Source organism: Chlorocebus sabaeus, chromosome 1, assembly GCF_047675955.1.
Source record: "Chlorocebus sabaeus isolate Y175 chromosome 1, mChlSab1.0.hap1, whole genome shotgun sequence".
Lineage (NCBI taxonomy): Eukaryota > Metazoa > Chordata > Mammalia > Primates > Cercopithecidae > Chlorocebus > Chlorocebus sabaeus.
The window spans coordinates 46,398,597-46,421,245 of NC_132904.1; the positions used below are offsets into that span (position 1 = coordinate 46,398,597).

At 45.8% G+C, this 22,649-nt stretch overlaps 1 protein-coding gene across 1 annotated transcript; it reads right to left on the reverse strand.

Moving 5' to 3' along the window:
• Positions 1 to 52: 52 nt before the first annotated feature.
• Positions 53 to 11,363, reverse strand: LDHA (lactate dehydrogenase A). The gene is given in 9 exon segments (XM_073017835.1): positions 53 to 642; positions 645 to 780; positions 2,529 to 2,652; positions 4,414 to 4,531; positions 5,218 to 5,391; positions 6,864 to 7,037; positions 8,336 to 8,453; positions 10,860 to 11,009; positions 11,220 to 11,363. Coding segments are annotated over 9 exon segments (1,179 nt in total). The 5' UTR covers positions 11,283 to 11,363; the 3' UTR covers positions 53 to 520.
• Between the last annotated feature and the right edge of the window lie 11,286 nt (positions 11,364 to 22,649).

The window sequence follows — 22,649 nt, forward strand, 5'->3', positions numbered from 1 at the left end:
AACTAGTAGCTTTATGACTTTATATCTTAATATAATGAATTAACCAAAGTAGTCACTGTTCAAGGTTTATTGGGGGTTTTAGTTGGTATAACACTTGGATAGTTGGTTGTATTGTTTATATGTAGATCTTCTTATGTTACATGGTAATGTACGCTACTGATATATATAGTTCACAAAATAAGCTCCTTTGGAACAATTATGCACAAGACATACGATATTGGATTTATACACTGGATCCCAGGATGTGACTGACTGGGAAAAAATGTTGGACTAGGCATGTTCAGTGAAGGTGCCAGGAAATTATATAACACACAGTAAACATCCACCTGGCTCAAGGGGCAAATGCAGCATGTACAGAATTGGCAGTGGTGCATCAGAACTATTTCACACTAACCAGTTTAGGACTACACAAGATTAATACCATCTAGCATCAGGATATAGCTGTGGATTTCACAAACCGTTCCTATTTCTAACTTCAGGAGTTAATGCTTTTCCCAGTCCATCTTAAAATATTACTGCTTTAATCACAGATCAGATAAAAAGGACAACATGCACAACCTCCAACTAGAATCCTGTTGTAGCCTAGACAGTGAAATGCTATGACATCAGAAGACTTTAAAATTGCAGCTCTTTTTGGATCCCCCAAAGTGTATCTGCACTCTTCTTCAAACGGGCCTCTTCCTCAGGAGTCAGAGTCACCTTCACAAGGTCTGAGATTCCATTCTGTCCCAAAATGCAAGGAACACTAAGGAAGACATCATCCTTTATTCCATAGAGACCCTGAAGATGAAATGAAAAAAAGAATCTTACATTTTGTCTATGCATTCTACGGTTTCTCAAGACTTACAGCCTCTATAATTTTAAAGCTTTTTTTTTTTTGAGGCATAGTCTCGCTCTGTCACCCAGGCTGGAGTGCAGTGGCACAATCTCAGCTCACCGCAACCTCCACCTCCAGGGTTCAAGTGATTCTCCTGCTTCAGCCTTCTGGGACTACAGGCGTGCGCCACCACACTTGGCTAATTTTTGTATTTTTAGTAGAGACGGGGTTTCACCATGTTGGCCAGGCTGGTCTCAAACTCTTGACCTCAGGTGATCCACCTCTTGGCCTCCCCAAGTGCTGGGATTGCAGGCATAAGCCAGAGCCTAGCCGCTTTTTTTTTTGGATGGAGTTATGCTCTTGTTGCCCAGGCTGGAGGGCAGTGGTGTGATCTTAGCTCACTGCAACCTCCGCCTCCTGGGTTCAAGTGATTCTCCTGCCTCGGCCTCCCAAGTAGCTGGGATTACAGGCTTGTGCTACCACGCCCAGCTAATTTTGTATTTTTAGTAGAGACAGGTTTTCACCATGTTGGTCAGGCTGGTCTTGAACTACTGACCTCAGGTGATCCACCCCTTGGCCTCCCAAAGTGCTGGGATTACAGGCATCAGCTGCTGCACCCGGCCCTTTTTTTTTTTTTTTTTTTTAATAGAGACAAGGTCTCACTATACTGCCTAGGGTGGTCTCAAACACCTGGGCTCAAGCGATTCTCCTGCCCTTGGCCTTCCAAAAGTGCTGGCATTACAGCTGTGAGTCACTGCGTGTGGCCTAATTATGAAGATTTTAAAATACAACTTGAGGCAGGGTGCAGTGGCTCACGCCTGTAATCCCAGCATTTTGGGAGGCCAAGGCGGGTGGATCACGAGGTCAGGAGTTCGAGACCAGCCTGGCCAATATGGTGAAACTCCGTCTTGTTTTTTTTTTTTTTTTTTTTTTTGAGACGGAGTCTCGCTCTGTCGCCCAGGCTGGAGTGCAGTGGCCCGATCTCAGCTCACTGCAAGCTCCGCCTCCCGGGTTTACGCCATTCTCCTGCCTCAGCCTCCCGAGTAGCTGGGACTACAGGCGCCCGCCACCTCGCCCAGCTAGTTTTTTTGTATTTTTTTTAGTAGAGACGGGGTTTCACCATGTTAGCCAGGATGGTCTCGATCTCCTGACCTCATGATCCACCGGTCTCGGCCTCCCAAAGTGCTGGGATTACAGGCTTGAGCCACCGTGCCCGGCTGAAACTCCGTCTTTACTAAAAATACAAAAATTGATTGGCCACTACTCTCCAGCCTGGGCGATAGAAGACTGTCTCAAAAAAATAAAAAACTTTGATAGGGAGAAATTCCTTTCCAGGTTTTCAGTTATGACTTAATGAATAATATAAAATAAAGTCATTCATTAAAAATAGTAACAGAATGCTAACTTGAATATAATTTCTATTTTCCCCAATGGAAAAATAGTTTATTTCTTTTACAGTCTTCCACCTACCTCAGCATAATTGAATGAGACTTCTTTGTAGTCAAATTATCAAGTATCTATGTGTTGAACAGGCCTAGTGGACATTAATCCTAAAGCTCAACCATTTCTTTCAAAAAAGGAAAGCTGTGGGTCCATTAATTTATTTCACTTTAGTCAGTAATGGAAGACTTGTATTAATCTTTCTCAGAAGAATCTTTGTAAAAGGCCAGGAAAAAGCATTCAAATACAGTGTATCACTACACAGACCTACCTTAATCATGGTGGAAACTGGGTGCACTCGCCTAAGATTCTTCATTATACTCTCTGCCAAATCTGCTACAGAGAGTCCAATGGCCCAGGATGTGTAGCCTTTGAGTTTGATCACCTCATAAGCACTGGAGGGTAGGAAACCATAGGTCAGGGCAGAAAAAGCAGGGTGGGAGAAAGAAAGAAAAACAAAGTTTTCATTAACACATGTTTTACAGTAAATAATGCCAAAATGTTGCATTATACCAACAATAACTCTTGCACATGTACGCTAGGGATGTTCATTAACAGTACTGTTAGTAACAGCAAAAACATGACAATCTTTCCAGTGTCCTCCAACAGAAGAATGGATAAATCATGGTATACTGATACAATGGGATATTACACAGGTATCAAAAAATAAACTATCGCTACTTGTACAAAAAAATGGGATAATTCTTAAAAATATAATATTGAATTTTAAAAAGAAATCCAAGACAACATAGCATTCTTAACTCAAGATTATGTCAAGTGGGAGCGTGAGGGGGACAGAGGGATAGCTGGGGGAAAGAACACAGAATCCATTTATTTCCAAACACCAGCGGAATACTAAATTCTGATTCAACAATGTTATTTGACAGATATCATCAGTGTTTCTTTCTTGAGCTGGGTGGTGGGTTCACAGGTTTTATTTAATTAAACAAATACAAACAAGAGGGCCTTGCTTGACCAATCATGAGACTATGTCATGAACTAAAGATTATGATTCGTTTCTTAATTCTATAGACCTGAGGTCCACACAGGACCACAAAGGTAAATAATGCCACCAAGTTGAAAGCTTCCCTATTTCAATAATTTTTTTTTCTTTTGAGACAGGCTCTCACTCTGTCACCCAGGCTAGCAGGCTGGAGTGCAGTGGCAGGATCTCGCTTCACTGCAGCCTTGACCTCCCAGGCTCAGGGGATCCTCCTGCCTCAGCCCCTTGAGTAGCTAAGACCACAGGAGTTCACCATCATGCCTGGCTAACTGTTGTATTTATTGCAGAGACAGGGTTTTACCCTGTTGCCCAGGCCGGTCTTGAACTCCTGAGCTCAAGTGATCCTAGGGCCTTGGGGCCTGGGCCTTGCAAGGTGAGGCCCATTCTTTTTTTTTTTTTAAAGAACGTTTTTATAGTATGATCTTAACAAAGCTTAAGAAAACAAGTTTTCTCAGCCAGGTAAGGTGGCTCATGTGTGTAATCCCTGCACTTTGGGAGGCTAGGGCGGGCAGATCACCTGAGGTCAGGAATTTGAGACCAGCCTGGCCAACATGGTGAAACCCCGTCTCTACTAAAAATACAAAAATTAGCTGGGCATAGTGGTGAACGCCTGTAGTCCCAACTACTTGGGAGGCTGAGGCAGGAGAATCACTTGAACCCAGGAGGCATAGGTTGCAGTGAGCAGAGATGGTACCACTTTACTCAAGCCTGGGCAAGAGTGAGATGCTGTCTCAAAAAAAAAAAAGGTATGGTGGTTCACACTTGTAATCCCAGCACTTTGGGAGGCTGAGGCAAGCAGATCATGAGGTCAGGAGATCAAGACCATCCTGGCTAACATGGTGAAACCCCATCTCTACTAAAAATACAAAAAATTAGCCGGGTGTGGTGGCACATGCCTGTAGTCCCAGCTACTCAGGAGGCTGAGGCAGGAGAATCGCCTGAACCTGGGAGGTGGAGGTCGTAGTGAGCCAAGATTGCGCCACTGCACTCCAGCCTGTGCGAAAGAGCGAGATTTCGTCTCAAAAAAAAAAAAAAAAAACCTCAAGTTTTCTCTCTAACAAAAAGTTCTCAAATGCAAATGCTATTACAATTTTAAACTTTTAAATAAAAACAGTAAATCTTAATATTCTGTGTTGCCAAATTAAAAGATTACCTCTCAACCACCTGCTTGTGAACCTCTTTCCACTGTTCCTTATCTTTATCAGTCCCTAAATCTGGGTGCAGAGTCTTCAGGGAGACACCAGCAACATTCATTCCACTCCATACAGGCACTAAAAGAAACAGTACAGACTACATCTATTTTCATGTACCAACAGATTAGTAATTATGATTCATTTTTCTAACTCTTATCTTCGGAGGAGGAATACTCAATTTTGGTAGATGGTCAAGACTACTAAAGTAGTCATTACTCATTTTTAGATTAGATTTTCATTTACTTATGTTATATAAAACTAAGAATTTTCACTGTATTCTAACCTGTTTCTCTGGCCAATTGAAATGTTTAACCCACGTATATTTGAAATATAAAGATAGTATGAGAACATAAGGGGGGTTTTCTTAGCATACAGAACCAAATCATAACATTTTTCAAATGTGATAATAATATAACTTTTGTGCACTCCATTTGGATTTGCTGACATTTTCAGGGCCAGGCAGTACAAGTCAAGTATAAACAGCTGTGATATTAAATGACTGAAGTCATCCTAAGAACTATAGTCTTAAGATATCCACGGTAAGAAGAGAAATTTCATTCCCCATCCCCCTCGCCATAAAATGTCATATAAAATGGCAACAATCTTAACAATTCTTAACATATAATTATATAAAATACTAGTTTTCAGGAAACCATTCTATCCTACTGAATGGATATTTGATTAAGCTCTAATTGAATAATACAATGCTCATCGACTTTTTATATAATCTTTTCAAAAACAAAAAGAAAATAACTTATGCTTACCACTGGAATCTCCATGTTCCCCAAGGACCCACCCATGACAGCTTAATGGGTGAACTCCCAGTCTTTCCCCCATCAGGTAACGGAATCTGGCTGAATCCAGATTGCAACCACTTCCAATAACACGGTTTTTGGGAAAACCACTTATCTTCCAAGCCACGTAGGTCAAGATATCCACTATGAAAAAGGAGAAAATAAAAGTCACCCATTATCCCTCCCCATACACAAAAAGATATCCTTACTATGAAGAAAACAGTTAAGCAGATACTAGGTGATTGTTAGATAATGATAGGCTACTCCAGATATATGGCTTTGTATGGATCTTGATATTGATCATGGCTAACCCATAATTTTGTTAATATTTTTTAAGCCTCTACACTATGTATATCAAGTCCATTAGTATTCAAAAAGTATAGTTTTGGCTGGGCATGAGAGCTCACACCTGTAATCCCAACACTTTGGGAGGCTGAGGTGGGAGGACTGCCTGAGGCCAGCAGTTCAAGACCAGCTTGGGCAACATAGCAAAACCCCATCTCTACACAAAACCTTAAAAAACTAGCCCAGCATATTGGTGCACACCTGTAGTCCTAGCTACTTAAGAGGCTGAGGAAGGAGGATCACTTGAGCCTAGTAGGTCAAAGCTGCCATGATCATCCCATTGCCCTCCAGCTTGGGTGGCAGAGTGAGACATGGTCTCAAAAAAAAGTATAGTAACAGTTTTATGAAAATAAACTGTGTATCAACTAAGAGACAATTATGGGCCCGAGCACAGTGGCTCACACCTGTAATCCTAATACTTTGGGAGGCCGAGGCAAATGGATCACCTAAGCTCAGGAATTTGAGACCAGCCTGGGCAACATGGTGAAACCCCGTCTCTACTAAAACTATAAAAATTAGCCGAGCATGGTGGCACGTGCCTGTAATCCCAGCTACTTGGGAGGCTGAAGCAGGAGAACTGCTTGAACCCAGGAGGCAGAGGTTGCAGTGAGCCAAGATCAAACCACTGTACTCCAGCCTGGGCTACAAAGTGAGACTATCCCAAAAAAAAAAAAAAAAAGAGAATAGCAATTATTCACAAACTTATCCCTTATCCAAGATCTTGGGCAGGTAATTTTAAGCTCCAACTACATTTAAAGGCATTGTATTCCCTTTAATGTTTTAAAATTAATTATTAAAAAAAAACCAAAAAGCACAAATCTCCTTAGAAGGGAAGTGAAACATGAAAAATAAACGAATCAATAAACATGCGTGGCTGGGCACAGTGGCTCATGCCTGTAATCCTAGCACTTGGGAAGGCCGAGACAGGTGAACTGCTTGAGGCCAGGAGTTCAAAACCAGCCTGGCCAACACTGTGAAACCCTGTCTCTACTAAAAATATAAAAAATTAGCCATGCGTGGTGGCAGGCGCGTGTAACCCCAGCTACTTGAGAGGCTGAGGCAAGAGAATCACTTGACCCCAGGAGGCAGAGGTTGCAGTGAGCCAAGATTGCGCCACTGCACTCCAACCTGGGCTACAAGAGCGAAACTCCGTCTCAAAATATGTATTTTTAAAATAATATTTTAAAATATTAAAATAGATATATACACACATATCATATACTATCAGCTTTACTACAGCTTGTCAATTTTTACGCAGTTAAAAGGCTCACCTGGATTTGAAACAATAAGCAACTTGCAGTTCGGGCTGTATTTTACAACATTAGGAACAATGAATTTAAAGATGTTCACGTTACGCTGGACCAAATTAAGACGGCTTTCTCCCTCTTGTTGACGTGCCCCAGCCGTGATAATGACCAGCTTGGAGTTTGCAGTTACACTATAGTCTAGAGAAAAGGGAAATGACCAGATTAAGGCCTTTAGAATAAATTTTACCTAAGCAGCAAAAATTTGTTCCATAAGTGCCCCACAGACCTTTCTTGTTGTTTTTAGAGTTTTATCATTATCATTTCTTAAATGGAGGAAGAGCATGTCAATATCTTCCTTGTATTCTAGTTTTAGTCGAGTTGTAACGTTATGTAACTGCAATTAGGGGGAGGTGGAGGGAATCAAGTTTATTATTTGATTCTCCTATTAATTTTTTACATATCCTCAAAATTTTTGTTACCTAAGCTCAACGTTCACACTTTTCCATACTCCTGTTTTTACTTAACTCGTGTCCTATCAGTCCAGGAACAGGCAATTTGTGTGTGTGTCTGTGTGTGTGTGGTGGTGGTGGTGCTGGTGGTGGTGGTGGTGCTGGTGGTGGTAGGGGGACTTGTTTCTAAGCAGAGACAGTTTTACACTTAACAAGCATATTTTGCTTCTAGATACCCTATGGCACAAGAAAGTTAAGCCAGCAATGAAGGGAGTTGCCCATTAGCGAGGTGGCCAGTGATTTTCAGGTACAAAAGTAGATACTATTTGGGGTCACATTCAGGTTTCTTGACTGGTGCTGTTAAGAGTGAAAGGGTCAAGTCAAGAATACTGGCGGAACACACTCATTTATTTACCCTATTCTCAACTTTGTGTTGTGCCTGTGAAAGAATGTGGGGGCAAGAAAGTAACACAATGTGGTTAAATACAGACCTAAGGTTTAAGCTTTACTCATTACATTCTAATTCAGGTGGTTTCCATAGCATGGACAAGTTGGATTTCTATTTTAAACCATTTACTGGAAATTGAAACTTTGATATTCACAGTCACCCAAGTGAAATTTTTCCCAGGTTCTTGTACCCTGCATTTAAAACAAAATCTTCAAAGAGCTAGGATTTCAAGCCTGATAAAGCATTTAAGTCTAAGTCTGGGCACAGTGGTTCACACCTGCAATCCCAGTACTTTGGAAGGCTAATGAGGGAGGATCACTTGAACCCAGTGGTTCAAGATAGGCCTGGGCAACACAGTGAGTCCCCATTTCTACAAAAAGTAAAAAAATTAGCTGGGCATGGTAGCATGCCCTATAGTCCCAGCTTCTTTGTGAGGGGGAGAGGGTAATGAAGTGGAAGGAGGATTGCTTGAGCCCAGGGTTCGAGGCTGCAGTGAGCCATAATTGTGCAACTGCACTCTACCCTAAGCAACAAAGAGAGACCATCTGAAAAAAGAATTTAAGTCGCATGGATTATAATATAAACTTGTTGAAATCAACCTTTCCCAGAGACAATCTTTGGTGTTCTAAGGAAAAGGCTGCCATGTTGGAGATCCATCATCTCTCCCTTCAATTTGTCTTCGATGACATCAACAAGAGCAAGTTCATCTGCCAAGTCCTAAAAGACATAAAATATTTAGTTAAATGGAAAATTGCCACGTCTAGATTTTAAGAGGAGCATGAAAAATTTCTGTATTTCTGGCGTAGGAGAGTTCTGTTACTTTATTAGTACAGTATCAAGATATACTTCAAAGTAGAGGGCACCCCATTTCAAAAGCTGACTTACAGATTACTCCATTGACCCTCTCTCCAGCCCTGTCTCCCCACTGAAGCAAGCTCTATAGGAGTTCCACCACTGTAGATGTGGAAGCAGAACACTGGATTGGCAGTTGCTAGAATAACTTTCAATTATATAAAACTGCTCTATCTACTCTCTCAAATTCCATCCTACACACCAATGTTAGGTTGTTATTCATTTAACTAGGTGATATTGACCAGTATCAAGACTTGAAATCAGTAAATACTCTGGCTGGGCATAGTGACTCACATCTGTAATCCCAACACTTTGGGAGGCCAAGGCGGGCGGATCACTTGAGGTCAGGAGTTCAAGACCAGCCTGGCCAGGCCAGGCACGGTGGCTCACGCCTGTAATCCCATCACTTTGGGAGGCCAAGGCGGGCAGATCACGAGGTCAGTAGATTAAGACCATCTTGGCTAACACAGTGAAACCCCCGTCTCTACTAAAAATACAAAAAATTAGCCAGGCGTGGTGGCGGGCGGGTGAGACAGGAGAAAGGCATGAACCCAGTCAGCGGAGCCTGCAGTGAGTCAAGTTCGTGCCACTGAACTCCAGCCTGGGCGACAGGGTGAGACTCCATCTCAGGAAAAAAAAAAAAAAAAAAAAAGACCAGCCTGGCCAATATGGTGAAGGCCTATCTCTCTATCTCTACTAAAAATACAAAAATTAGCTGAGTGTGTTGGTGGGCACCTGCAGTCCCAGCTACCCGGGAGGCTAAGACAGGAGAATTGCTTGAACCCAGGAGGTGAAGTGAGCCAAGATCGTGCCACTGCACTCCAGCCAGGGCAACAAAGCAAGATTCCGTCTCAAAAAATAAGTTAAAAAGTCTGATTTCCACCCATCTTTCAGAGATGGAATCTGAACTATTCCCTGGTTGATTCCATATATGAACCAATACTAACAGTTATGGATAAAAAGGTTGTGCAGTGTATAATATTGGCAAAAAAAATCCTTATAGTTGCAACTCTAAAAAAGTTAATAGGTGCATTTCAGGCCAGGAGCACCAATAACAGCTTTAATACAAATGGATGTGGTCTATCATTACCAAAAAAGTTATTCACGCTGTAGATCTATCCCTAAATCAATATAATGAGTGGCAGTTACTTTTCTTACCCACACCTGAGCCAGAGGCCATCACAGAGAAAATCCATAGGTGGTTTGTAGGTGCGGAAAACAGCATCAATTTCTCATCAAGTGGGTAAGGAATAAAAGTTTGTGTATTATGTGGCCTTTCCTAAGAACATACGTGTAGAGTCGCCCATGTTGTTACAAGGCCTTTTCATAGCTCATTTCTGCCTTTAGTCCCTTCTCACTTGAATCCATTTCTATTCAGAACCCAGAATTCATTTGTATTAGAAACTCCACATCTGAACTTCAGATTTTTTTTTTTTTTTTTTTGAAATGGAGTCTCACTGTCGCCCAGACTGGAGTACAGTAGTGCTATCTTGGCTCACTGCAACCTCCACCTCCTGTGTTCAAAGAATTCTCCTGCCTCAGCCTCCCAAGTAACTGGGACTATAGGCGTGTGCCAGCACACCCGGCTAATTTTTGTATTTTTAGTAGAGATGGGCTTTCATCATGTTAGTCAGGATGGTCTCCATCTCCTGACCTCGTGATCTGCCCACCTCGGCCTCCTCCTAAAGTGCTGGGATTACAGGCGTAAGCCACCGCGCCCGGCCTTAGACATTTTCATGTGGTAAGCTGCCTCAATTTCTTTTAAATATAAATCAGGTTTCAATAGTGTAATAAGCAGTGCTTTACTCACAATTTCTCTTTTTTCTAATTAAATTTTAGTTCCATAATTGATAACAAAATTGCTACCTAAGGCACAGGGGCAATGAGGTTTGGGTAGGAGAACTTAAGATTTCCCATATAATTTTACCATATGTGTCATTTTCAATTCAAAAATCACTTTAAAAGAATTTTGGCTCATTTACAGTCATGGACCCTTCCTTTTCATTGGTAGTCAATCCATGCATGTTAATACAGAATAATGAATTTTAGGAACTGAGTCTCCAGCCTGATGACCTTTGATTGTTTTTAATTTCAGATACACTTTTGGTGTATCATCATATTTCCAAACTTCGTTTCACAGAAAGTTATCTGAATGAGTGCATAAATCTAAATATTGTTATATGAAACGTAATAATACAATTCTAGGGGTGGGAGTGGGGGCAGAGGACGGGGTCAAGGTATGGGCTTCCAGTGTGGTAGATTCTCACTTACCTTCATTAAGATACTGATGGCACAGGCCATGCCAACAGCACCAACCCCAACAACTGTAATCTTATTCTGGGGAGTCTGTTCTTCCTTTAGAAGATTATGAATCAGCTGATCCTTCAGAGTTGCCATATTGGACTTGGAACCAAAAGGAATCTATAGGGGGAAAAACACTTGTGTCACTACATCCTCTTTAATGTTTGTTAACCAAGAGATTTTTTTTAAAGCTATTTTACTTCCTTCGGGGTATTTGCCACTATAAAATCACAAGAGATGACTAAAAAGGGAGGGGAAAAAAACCTAATGGTTGCCAAAAGAGAGTTGAAAGGCCTAATGACAGGGTCGGTGAAGAGTGAAGGCCCATACCTTAGCGTGGAAAAGGAATATCGACGTTTGGGTGTAAGTATAGCCTCCTGAGGGCTCACCCATCGCGGTTTATTAACCCCAAGTGGGGCTGGCCTTTCCTCAGACAAGATCACTTTGAGCCACTCCTGCTCCTACAGCAAGGACACAGCCAGGCTTCAAGTAAAAACCAGAGGTAAGTGCAGAAAAGCCACTAACTGCCACAAAGCTCGAGACCAAGGCACTGAAGCGTTTCCGGTGATCCGCGCGCATGCGCACTTTGTGGTTCTCCGCGCTCGGAAAGGTGGGCGGAAATCAGACTAATAGCTGCGGCTTCAGACCGCCCTGCTTTTACGTCCCGCCCAAATCCGGAAGATGGGCGGGCCCAGGAAACTTGTGTGCGTGCGCATGCGCATTACAGAGAGCAGGGGCGAAGCCGATTACCCTAGCGGCCTCCCGCCATTGGGAAGCCGGCAACGGGCCAGACGGCAGAAGGCTGAGAAGCCCCGCCCTTAAGCAGAGGCAATCTGGAGCTATCCAGCTCAGTGGGTGAGACGGAGGGAGCTGGGATTCAGACTTCAGACCTAATGAATGCCCCGAAGCAGGCGCGAGCAACGTGAAGCCTAGCTGGCAGCCTCCCAGGCCTGGCGCGCAGTCAGCGCCAGACTTTAAATCTCAATACTAGAAACCAGGGCCTGTTAACCAACCCAGAGGGAGGCGCACGGTGTGGCTTCTACCATGATCCTTGTTGCAAAGGCCTGTCAGGCCCAGTATGAAGAAATTGTTTGAGTACAGGGAGTGTAGAAATAGCTGCAGAGGACCTGAGGCCTGCAGCCCTAGAGTTAATAGCTACTTGATGGAACCCTCGAATTCTTTCCACCGTGTTAATCCAACCCTGCACTGCATTCGCTGGAAGGAATATCACAGGCTGCATCCCCAAAGTATCACGTCTAGTTTTGACACCACTCCAAAGGGCAAAAACCTGAGAGGACCTCTAGGCAGGCAGCCCAGAGCCACCAAGCTGGAGTCGGGTCTCTCCTTACAAATCACTGCTATTTCTAGACAGCCTTGTAAGGTTTCTAGCCTGGCACGGGGAAAGGAGTTCCTGCGGACACCTGCTAGCTTCACTAACGGCCCCGGGATCCAATGCTACTTTCAATGTAGGAGCGGAGGTGGGAGGGCATGGGGTGAGGGAAGGGTGCGTCTAGCGGCGAGAGACATGCAAAAACGAGTTCTACTCCTCACTTCTGCCGCCTACTCACTGGGAACTTAGAGATCCCTGACTGTCTCCTGGCTTTAGGTCTCCCCATTTGTTAAAGTTGGTACCGGCGGATCCTACTCAACTGAACGTCGTGAGGTGCGGGAGGGCTGGCATGCTGCCTGCTTCATCTTTGCATGCGCCGTGCTTAACGCAGCCCGAGATACACCAGTAGCTCCTTAAAAAATGCGCAAAGTGCTCCCTATAATCTGCAGGCAGCAGCTGCCCTCAGGGAGCCCACCTCTCGAGCGTCCCAAGAGAAAAATGCAAGCCGCGTGGTACTCAGCCGCTTTCCGGCTTCCAAGAACCCGCCCCGGACAAGCTGAGGCTTTTTTGGCTCTATGGGCTCCGGGAACTGGACCTCGAGTTTTATACTGCCCGCCGATTTCGAGCCCAGCGGCATGCCCCACCCTTAAGGCCTATCATCTCGTTGTTCCGCATCCACCCGGGCTTTCAACCCCTGGTTGGGTGTGGCCACCTCCTCGGTTCCCCAGCACGGCCAGAAGCCATGGTTCCCGCTTAGAGCAAAAGCAGAGCGCGGCGAGCTCCGAACACACGCGTGGTGTGCGCCACCCCCGAGCTCTCGGGGCTGCGCTTCTGGGAAGCAGCTCCTATACCTCCCGGGAGTAGGAACCCCTTCGCTAGCAGCGGAGGCCAGCAGAGCCAGAGGCAGTTTGCTCTACGCGCCCATCCCTCCGGCGCAGTACGCGCAGGGCCCTACCGTACCGGGAATGCACGTCAGGCGGTCGTCCGGGACACGCGGCAATGAGATCCGAAGTCGGCGGCAGCGGCTGCAGCACTCTAAGCTGAGCGCGGGGGGGGGCCTTAAGTGGAACAGCTACGCTGACGTCAGCGGGGGGGGGGGCCGGCGGACGTGCGGGAACCCACGTGTGGGTCGGGCTGGGGGTGCCTGCGGAGCCAGGCGGGGCACTGGAGAGGCCCAGGCGGCGCGCGCAGCCAGACAGCCGACCTGCAGACTGCTCCACGTGCACTGGAACTTCTAAGTGAGGTGCTGCCCTCCAGCCACACAACCCTGGGTCGGAGCCATGACGGAGTCAGGACGACCTTCAGTTTCCTCATCCATGAAACCTGGGGAGGTTACTCTCAGGAAGGCTTGCATCTGTTTATTCTTCATCCCTGTTTCTCAGTGTCCAGAACAGCTTCTGGCACATAATCGTTACTCCACAAAACTTGTTGAACGAAAGGAAGAAAATGCCTAGCAGTCAGTCGGTCTGTTCTTGCCTAAGTCAAGTGACCTCCAAAACTTGACGCTGCTTTTCCCTCTGCTGCTAAGCCTACCAGCTCCTCACTCACAGTGAAGCCTTGGCCTCTCAGGCCTTCAGTTCAAATTTACATCTTAGTCTGCACTTCCTACTGCCCACCCCACTGGCATCTCATCTCAAGTCTCAGCCATACCCAAGAACTGTCGGTGGTTTGTTTTTTTGGTTTTGGTTTTTTTGTTTGTTTGTTTGCCTTGGTATATTTCAAGACAGAGTCTCACTGTCACCCAGGCTGGAGGGCAGTGGCGTGATCATGGTTCCCTGCAGCTTGACATTCTGGCTCAAGCAATCCTCCCACCTCGGCTTCCCGAAGTGACTGGAACTACAAGCGCGCTCACTTGCCCTGCGATTTTTTTTTTTTTAATTATTAAAAAAAATTTTTTTGAGACGGAGTTGCTCTGTCGCCCAGGCTGGAGTGCAGTGGGGTGATCTCAGCTCACTGCAACCTCCGCCTCCCGGGTTCAAGCGATTCTCCTGCCTCAGCCTCCTGAGTAGCTGGGATTACAGCCACGCGCCACCACGCCCGGCTGATTTTTGTAATTTTTAGTAGACACGGGGTTTCACAATGTTGGTCAGGCTGATCTCAAACTCCTGGCCTCATGTGATCTGCCCGCCTTGGCCTCCCAAAGTGCTGAGATTACAGGCTTGAGCCACCGTGCCCAGCTCAATTGTTTGTTTTCTTATCATACTTACCTCTGGGCCTGTATTATTGCTGATTCCATTGCCTAGCCCGCCCTCCTCCATCTCTAATTTGTACCAGTACTTTCCCACTGTGGGGTATATTATGAAATATATTTGGTAAGCCCTTGAGTATGCCAAAATTTCCTGAATTTTCTGATAGGAGTGTCTTTTGTTACTTATTAAGAGCCTCTTTCCCTGACTTAATGTTAATGAATTAGGAGTCTTAGATCGCCTCAGGAAGGGGCCAGTCATGGGAAAGACCACATGATTAGGGAATTAGAGGGCTGGAACTTTCAGCCCAACTCACTAACCTCTAGGAAAGGGGTGGAGGCTGGCAATTAAACTCTATAAAACTCTTGAAAAAGATTTGATGAGCTTCCGAGTTGCTTAACTCTGAAAGTGTTCAGAGGATGAAGTACCTAGAGGGGTCATATCTTGGCCTTTGCATCTCTTCTATCTGGCTATTCGTCTGTATCTTGAGATTGGTGTTTGAAGGGGGAAGCAGCCTTGTGGGATGGCACTCTTAACCTGTGGAATCTGACACTATCTGCAGGTGGACAGTATCAGGATGGAACTGAATTCTAGGACACCCAGTTGGTGTCTCCTGGAGAACTGCTTGGTGTCGGGAAGTGGGTGAGGTGGAAACAGCCCACACATCTGGTCACAGAAGTGTTCTGTGTTGCACACAGGACAGCCAACACACAGAACTGGTATTGCCTTGCTCTCTGCCCCCTACAGCTGGACGGTACATTTTTCAAACCAGCTTGCAAGAGAGATATGTGTGGCTATGCTCCCCTACCAGACGGTGAGCCCCTCAAGGGCATGGATGGGTTTACTTACTCCCTGAACCTACAGCGCCAGCCCAGTGCAGCTCTGAGATAGATCCATAACGGAGTTTCTTGGTTTTGACGGAAAACTCTACTCAGCTCCAAAATAGCACGAGGAGCCGGGTGCAGTGACTCATGCCTATAATCCCAGCACCAATGTGGTTGAGGTGGGAGTACTGCTTGAGGCCAGGAGTTCGACACTAGCCTGGCAGCATAAAAAAAAAAAAAAAAAAAAAAATAGCAGGGCATGCTCGCATGTTCTCACAGTTTTGCCATCACTCTAGATTCTAAGATCACTCTAGGCTCTGAAATGGGGCTCTCACCTCAAACACACAGCTGGAAAGGTTAGGGGTGGGCCACTGATTCTTCAGAGCACCTCAGGGCAGGGCAGATTGCCACAGTGTTTTCCGGTTCCTCAGTCTTTGCAACAATGTTCTCAGTCAGGGCTGGGCCCCTGCCTGCCTACCAAATGTGGCCACTGCTGCTGGGAAGAAGGGTGCAGAAGGCAGAGAGCTGAAGTTGGCTGGGGAGACAAATAATTTTCACCTGAAAGGCTTGGGTCTGGGCACTCTGAGATGACCTGTGAAGATAAACTAGGTAGAGTCTTCGTTCCCCTAATTCACGATACCTAGCAACAACTTGCTCCAAGCACAGCTCAGGCTTCTTAGGCAGAACAACAGCCAGTATTTGACTCCACAAATATGAATAAAACAAATACCATTTACTGAGCATCTGTTATGGTTCTGGCAGCCAGTTAGGTAATCCCCATACTCATCCTTTGGAGTAGGCGTAATTATCCCCATTTTTCAGATACAGAAACCAAGGCTCAGACAGGTAAGCGACTTTGCCAAGGTTGTGCAGCTGGTAAGTGATGTTGACTGAAAATTTAAACCAGTGCTGACTAACCCCAAAGCCTATGATTTTCTCTCTATTATAGGATATTGCCCCATCCCACTCCATACAAAGGGGAAGAAATTATCTAGGGGGCCCAAACCAGTCCCAGGTTCAGAAGAGGCCGTGGGTGCCAATGGGTGTCTCTGCTGAGACCTTGGTATTCTGCCCTTAGACTGGGACTTAGACCGTTGGCTGTCCTGGTTCTCAGGCCTTTGGGCTCGAACTGGAATTTATACCACCAGCTTTCCTGAGTCTCTCCAGCTTGCAGATGGCAAGATCATGGGATTTCTCCACTTGCATAAACACATGAGCAAATTCCTCCTCATAAATCTCTTTATATCTATTCTTCCATTGGTTCTGTTTCCCTGGAGAACGTTGACTAATATAGGACCCTGACTAATACAATCCAAACAGTAGAACTTCTGTACTAAAGCCAGAGAACAATGTGGAACCCTTGGAATGGGTCAGAAAACACTTTCAGGGGACAGAACAGAATTTTCAACCTGACCAAGTGTTCTTTGGATGTGACCTCTTCAAAAGGGAAAATCCCTAGCACAGTCACTATGGAAAACAGTATGGAGGCCCCTCAAAAAACTAAAAATGGAACTTCCATATGATCCAGCAATCTGAGTATGTATCCAAAAGAAACAAAATCAGTATATCGAACAAATATCTGCACTCCCATGACTATTGCAGCACTATTCACAATAGCTAAAATATGGATGGACTCAATCTAAGTGTCATCAATAGATGGATGATAAAATGTGTTGGCCAGGTGCGGTGGTTCATGCCTCTAATTCCAGCACTTTGGGAGGCTGAGGTGGGTGGATCACCTGAGGTCAGGAGTTTGAGACCAGCCTGACCAATATGATGAAACCCCGTCTCTACTAAATAAAAAAAGGTAGCCGGGTGTGGTGGCACATGCCTGTAATCCCCAGCTACTTGGGAGTCTGAAGCAGAAGAATTGCTTGAACCCAGGAAGCAGAGGGGCTGGACATGGTGGCTCACACTTGTAATACCAGCACTTTAGAAGGTTGAGGCAGGCAGATTGAGCCCACGAGTTCAAGACCAGCCTGGGCAACATGGTGAACCCCCATCTCTACAAAAAATACAAAAAAAAAAAAATTGCTGAGGATGGTGGTAAATGCCTGTAGTCCCAGCTACCTAGGAGGTTGAGGTGGGAGGATCACCTGACCTCGGGAGGTCCAGGCTGCAGTGAACTGTGATGTCACCACTGCAATCCAGAGCAAGACCCTGTCTCAAAAACAAAAAAATTTTTTAAAAAGTGCTATATAGGCCCAATGAAATACTATTCAGCTATTTCAGAATGAAATCCTGTCATCTGCAGCAGCACGGATGGAACTGGAGGTCATTAAGTGAAATAAACTGGCACAGAAAGACAAGCATCGCATGTTCTCACTCATGTGGGAACTAAACAATTTGGTTTTATGGAGGCAGTGAATAGAACGGTGGCTACCACAAGCTGGGAAGGATGGCAGGGAGAAAGGATGAAGAGGGATTGGTTAATGGATACAAAAATACAGTTAGATAGGGTGACTATAATTAATAACTTACTGTATATTTCAAAATAGCTAGAAAATTCAGAATGTGCCCAACACAAAGAAATCATAAATATTTGAGGTGATGGATATTCCAGTTCCCCAGATTTGATCATTATACATTTCATGCTTGTGTCAAAATGTCACATGTATCTCATACATGTGTGCAACTATTATGTATCAATGAATTTTTTTAAAGGGAAAATCCCATAAAGAGGGGTTTGACCAAGAGACAAGCTGGCCTCAGAGAATAGATGCTGCTCAGCACCCACTGTAAGATTTTCCTAAAATGGCCCCGGTCACAGGATGGTGTCCATCCAAAACACAGCGCTGAGTCATTCCTTCATCCTGTATTTGTTATACTCCTCCTCGAGAGCGTTCGGCAGCCCCTCATTGCCTCCAGAATAAAATCCAAACACTTTGGAAAGGCACAGCCGGACCCCTGTGTTCCAGCGCTCACATCCCCTCTCTGGTTTTATCTATTTTCCTTCATGCTTCCTACATACCAGTCCCAGGGTTACTCACCACATTCCCCAAATGTGCCATGTACTCTCTTACCTCCAGCCTTCCACCTAGGGAGTTCCCTCATTCTGAGTGCCCTCTCCTTTGCCATCATCCTTGCCCACCTGAGCCCCACATAACCAGCACTCAATACACTGTTTTTTTTGTTTTGCTTTGTTTTGTTTTGTTTTGTTTTGAGACAGGGTCTCCCTCTGTGACCCAGTGCGATCTCAGCTCACTGCATGCAATCTCCGCATCCCAGGCTCAAGTGATCCTCCCACCTCAGCCTCCTGAGTAGCTGTAACTATAAGTGTGCACCACAATGCCTGGCTAATTTTTATGTTTTTAGTAAAAATGGGGTTTCTCCATGTTGCCCAGCCTCTTCTTGAACTCCTGGGCCCAAGCCATCTGCCTACCTCAGCCTCCCAAATAAATTAATTCATATTGGTGTATGTCTTTGTCACTGAACTGTGAGCTCCTAGTGCAAATAAACATTTTTTTCCACTGGGAAAACTTTCTTTCCTAGCACAGGGCAAGAAGTTTTCCTAGCACTGGGCACATTGGCTCATGCTTGTAATCCCAGTACTTTGGGAGACTGAGGCAGGAGGATTGCTTTAGCCCAGGAGTTTGAGAGCAGCCTAGGCAAAACAACAAGACCTCGTCTCTATGAGAAAAAAAGAAAAAAGAAAAAAATTAGCTGGGCATGGTGGTGTGTGCCTGTAGTCCCAGCTACTCAGGAGACTAGGGTGGCAGAATTCCTTGAGTCCAGAAGGTTGAGGCTGCAGTGAGCTATGATCACTCCACTGCACTCCTGCCTGGGTGGCAGAGTGAAACCCTGTCTCAAAAAACAAATAACAAATAAGAAGAAGGCTGGGTGCGGTGGCTCACCCCTGTAATCCCAACACTTCAGGAAGCCAAGGCTGGCGGATCACGAGGTCAGGAGTTCGAGACAGACTGGCCAACGTGGTGAAACCTTGTCTCTACTAAAAATACAGAAATTAGCCAGGCACGGTGGCAGGCACCCGTAATCCCCAGCTACTTGGGAGGCTGAGGCAGGAGAATTGCTTGAACTCGGGAGGCGGAAGTTGCAGTGAGCTGAGATCGCACCACTGCACTCCAGCCTGGCTGACAGAGCGAGACTCCATCTCAGAAAACAAACAAACAAAAAAACCCCACAAGTTTCTCATTTATCTCCATAACCCAACACATACATTTATTTGTTTAACAAATATATTTTGAATTAAATACCTGCTACGTAAAGGGACTGTGCTAGGTATTGGGGATACGAAAATGAATACAACAAACTTATAAGCCTTCGAAGACTTTAGTATTTAATGGAGGAAACTGACAGCCTCACCCTTAATAGTTAGAATGCATAAGAGAATGTAAGTACTGCAAAAGAGGTAGAGAAAAGTGCTCTGCCATTCAGACAAGAGAGGGCATTTGGGTGAGGATACCAAAAAAGGCTTCCTGGAAGAGGTAGCATCTGAGCTGGAGCTAGAAGAGGATTTTAATTGGTAAAGATCAGGTGTTGAGAAAGCAGAGAACAAAGCATGAGTAAATGCACAGGGGCAGGAAAATACCTGGTGAGTGTGGTTAATCTTTAGCCTTAAATGCCAGACTAAGAAATTTGAGGGAGACAGGGTATGGTGGCTGACACTTGTTTTTTTGTTATTGTTGTTTGTTTGTTTTTGAGATGGAGTCTTGCTCTGTCACCAGGCTGGAGTGCAGTGGCGCGATCTCGCCTCACTGCAACCTCTGCCTCCCGGGTTCAGGTGATTCTTCTGCCTCAGTCTCCCGAGTAGCTGGGATTACAGGCGCGCACCATCACACCCAGCTAATTTTTTTGTATTCTTAGTAGAGACAAGGATTCACCATGTTGGCCAGGATGGTCTTGATCTCCTGACCTCATGATCCGCCCGGCTCTGTCTCCCAAAGTGCTGGGATTACAGGAATGAGCCACTGTGCCCAGTGAGCCACTGTGGCTGACACTTATAATCCTAGGACTTTGGGAGCCTGAGGCAGGAGGATTGCTTGAGCCCAGGAGTTTGAGGCTGTAGTAAGTCATGCTCACACCACTGAACTCCAGTCTGGGCAACAGAGTAAGGAAAGGAAGGCACCAGGCTTTTTTCAGTAATACACAACATATAGATCTATAACATGTACAGACCATATACAGCTCCAACCACATCTGTTCAGAACATACACTTCTCCTACAACCCTACACAACCCCACAGTCCCTTCAAACCCTCACTGACAGCCTGACTTTTTTTTTTTTTTTTTTTACCTTTTCTGTGGTTGCAAAGCTGATGGCTTTCCTGAGTTGCAGGGCCCAAGATGCAGACAACCTCATCAGTCTCTGTTCCTGAGAGACCAGGGCCTACTATGTACATGCCAAAGTAGAGGGTCCCCTCTTTGGCATGGGAGCAGGTGACTCCTTCATGTCCCTCTCCCTATCCCAAGCCCCATCCATCTCTCAGATGACAGGAGTGGATGCCAGAAGACCCTGACTGTTCAGGTTCTCCTGGGTGACATCCCCTGGTCCCCTGATGCCTGTCTCCTCCTCCTCACCCGCTCCTCCTCCAGGCAAGGCTCATCCTTAGGCACAAGATGCCTGCATTTCCTCTTTTGGCTTGGACTGTCATTCCCTCCAGAATTCATTCCTCACACTGTTCCTTAATAAAATCCATCTCAAAAACTCTAGATTCCTTCCCAGCCACTTCCTAACCCAGGAAATAAGTAGCAGCTGTGCCCTTTCTCCACCTCTTTCCCTGGCTGGAATTTGGGCCTCAAGCTTCCCATCCCACTGAGAAGTTCCAAAGCAAAGACTGTCACAAGCATATAAGTGGCTTCCCTGGCCGGGCGCGGTGGCTCAAGCCTGTAATCCCAGCACTTTGGGAGGCCGAGACGGGCGGATCATGAGGTCAGGAGATCGAGACCATCCTGGCTAACACGGCGAAACCCCGTCTCTACTAAAAAATACAAAAAATTAGCCGGGCGTGGTGGCGGCGCCTGTAGTCCCAGCTACTCGGGAGGCTGAGGCAGGAGAATGGCGTAAACCCGGGAGGCGGAGCTTGCAGTGAGCTGAGATCAGGCCACTGCACTCTAGCCTGGGCGACAGAGTCAGACTCCGTCTCAAAACAAACAAACAAACAAACAAAAAACAAAAAAAAAGTGGCTTCCAAACCGAGGGTCCTCAAAATCAGTGCTGCAGAGGGAGTCCCAAGGCCCCTCCAAGCCAGTCAGTCACCAGTGGCACCTACAAGCAGAAACTGTCCCTTTTCTAATCACAGCAGGAGAGGACTATGGAAAGCTGTGATAGCCTTTCCCTCTGACGCCTTGGGTGGCAAGGACAGTGATGGGCATGACTGGACAGAGACGAGTGGGCAGCTGATGGAGAGGGGACACTGGCCTGGGGGTCAGGAGACATGTATTCTTACCCCAGCTATGTCATGGACACCTGAGTAACATTGTGGCAGTTGCATTCCCTCTGTAGCCTCAGCACCCTTGAATGTAAACATAAAAGGGGTCTCTCTTGGCTGAATGTGGTAGCTCACACCTATAATCCCAGCACTTTGGGAGGCAAAGGCAGGCGGATCACTTGAGGTCAGGAGTTCGAGACCAGCCTGGCCAACATGGTGGAATGTTGTCTCTACTAAAAATACAAAAATTAGCCGGGCGTGATAGTGGGCTCTTGTGATCCTAGCGACTCAGGAGGCTGAGGCACAAGCATCGAACCCAGGAGGCAGAGGTTGCAGTGAACCCAGACAGCGCCACTGCACTCCAGCCTGAGCGACAGAGTGAGACTCCATCCCAAAAAGAAAAAAAAAAAGGGGCTTTCTCTTCCAGCTGTAATGTCCAAGGAGACTCTGAAGTGGTGAGTCCAGCTTCCACACACACCTTCATTTTGACAATGCTCAGGACCCAGAGGCAAAGCTGTCCCCATTTTGGGAAGTGATCAGGGCTGCTCCTGAGGTAAGGGAGAAATGCCTGTGGCAACAGGAAACCTATGCCTGCCATCCTCTTGTCCCCCCTGTTAGTTCCAAAACAGGGTCCCAAATGCCCAGTACACTGGTGAGCTATTAAATTTGTTAATAAAAACTATCTTGGGCCGGGTGCGGTGACTCATGCCTGTAATTCCAGCACTTTGGGAGGCCAAGGCAGGTGGATCACTTGAGGTCAGGCATTCGAGACCAGCCTGGCCAACATGGAGAAACCCTGTTTCTACTAAAATACAAAAATTAGGCAGGCGTGGTGGTGGGCTCCTGTAATTCCAGCTATTCAGGAGGCTGAGGCAGGAGAATCGCTTGAACCTGGGAGGCAGAGGTTGCAGTGAGCTGAGATGGCGTCACTGGACTCCACTCTGGGCAAGACAGAGTGAGACTCCCTCCCAGTTAAAACAAACAAACAAACAAACAAAAAACAACTCAGCCGGGCATGGTGGCTCACGCCTG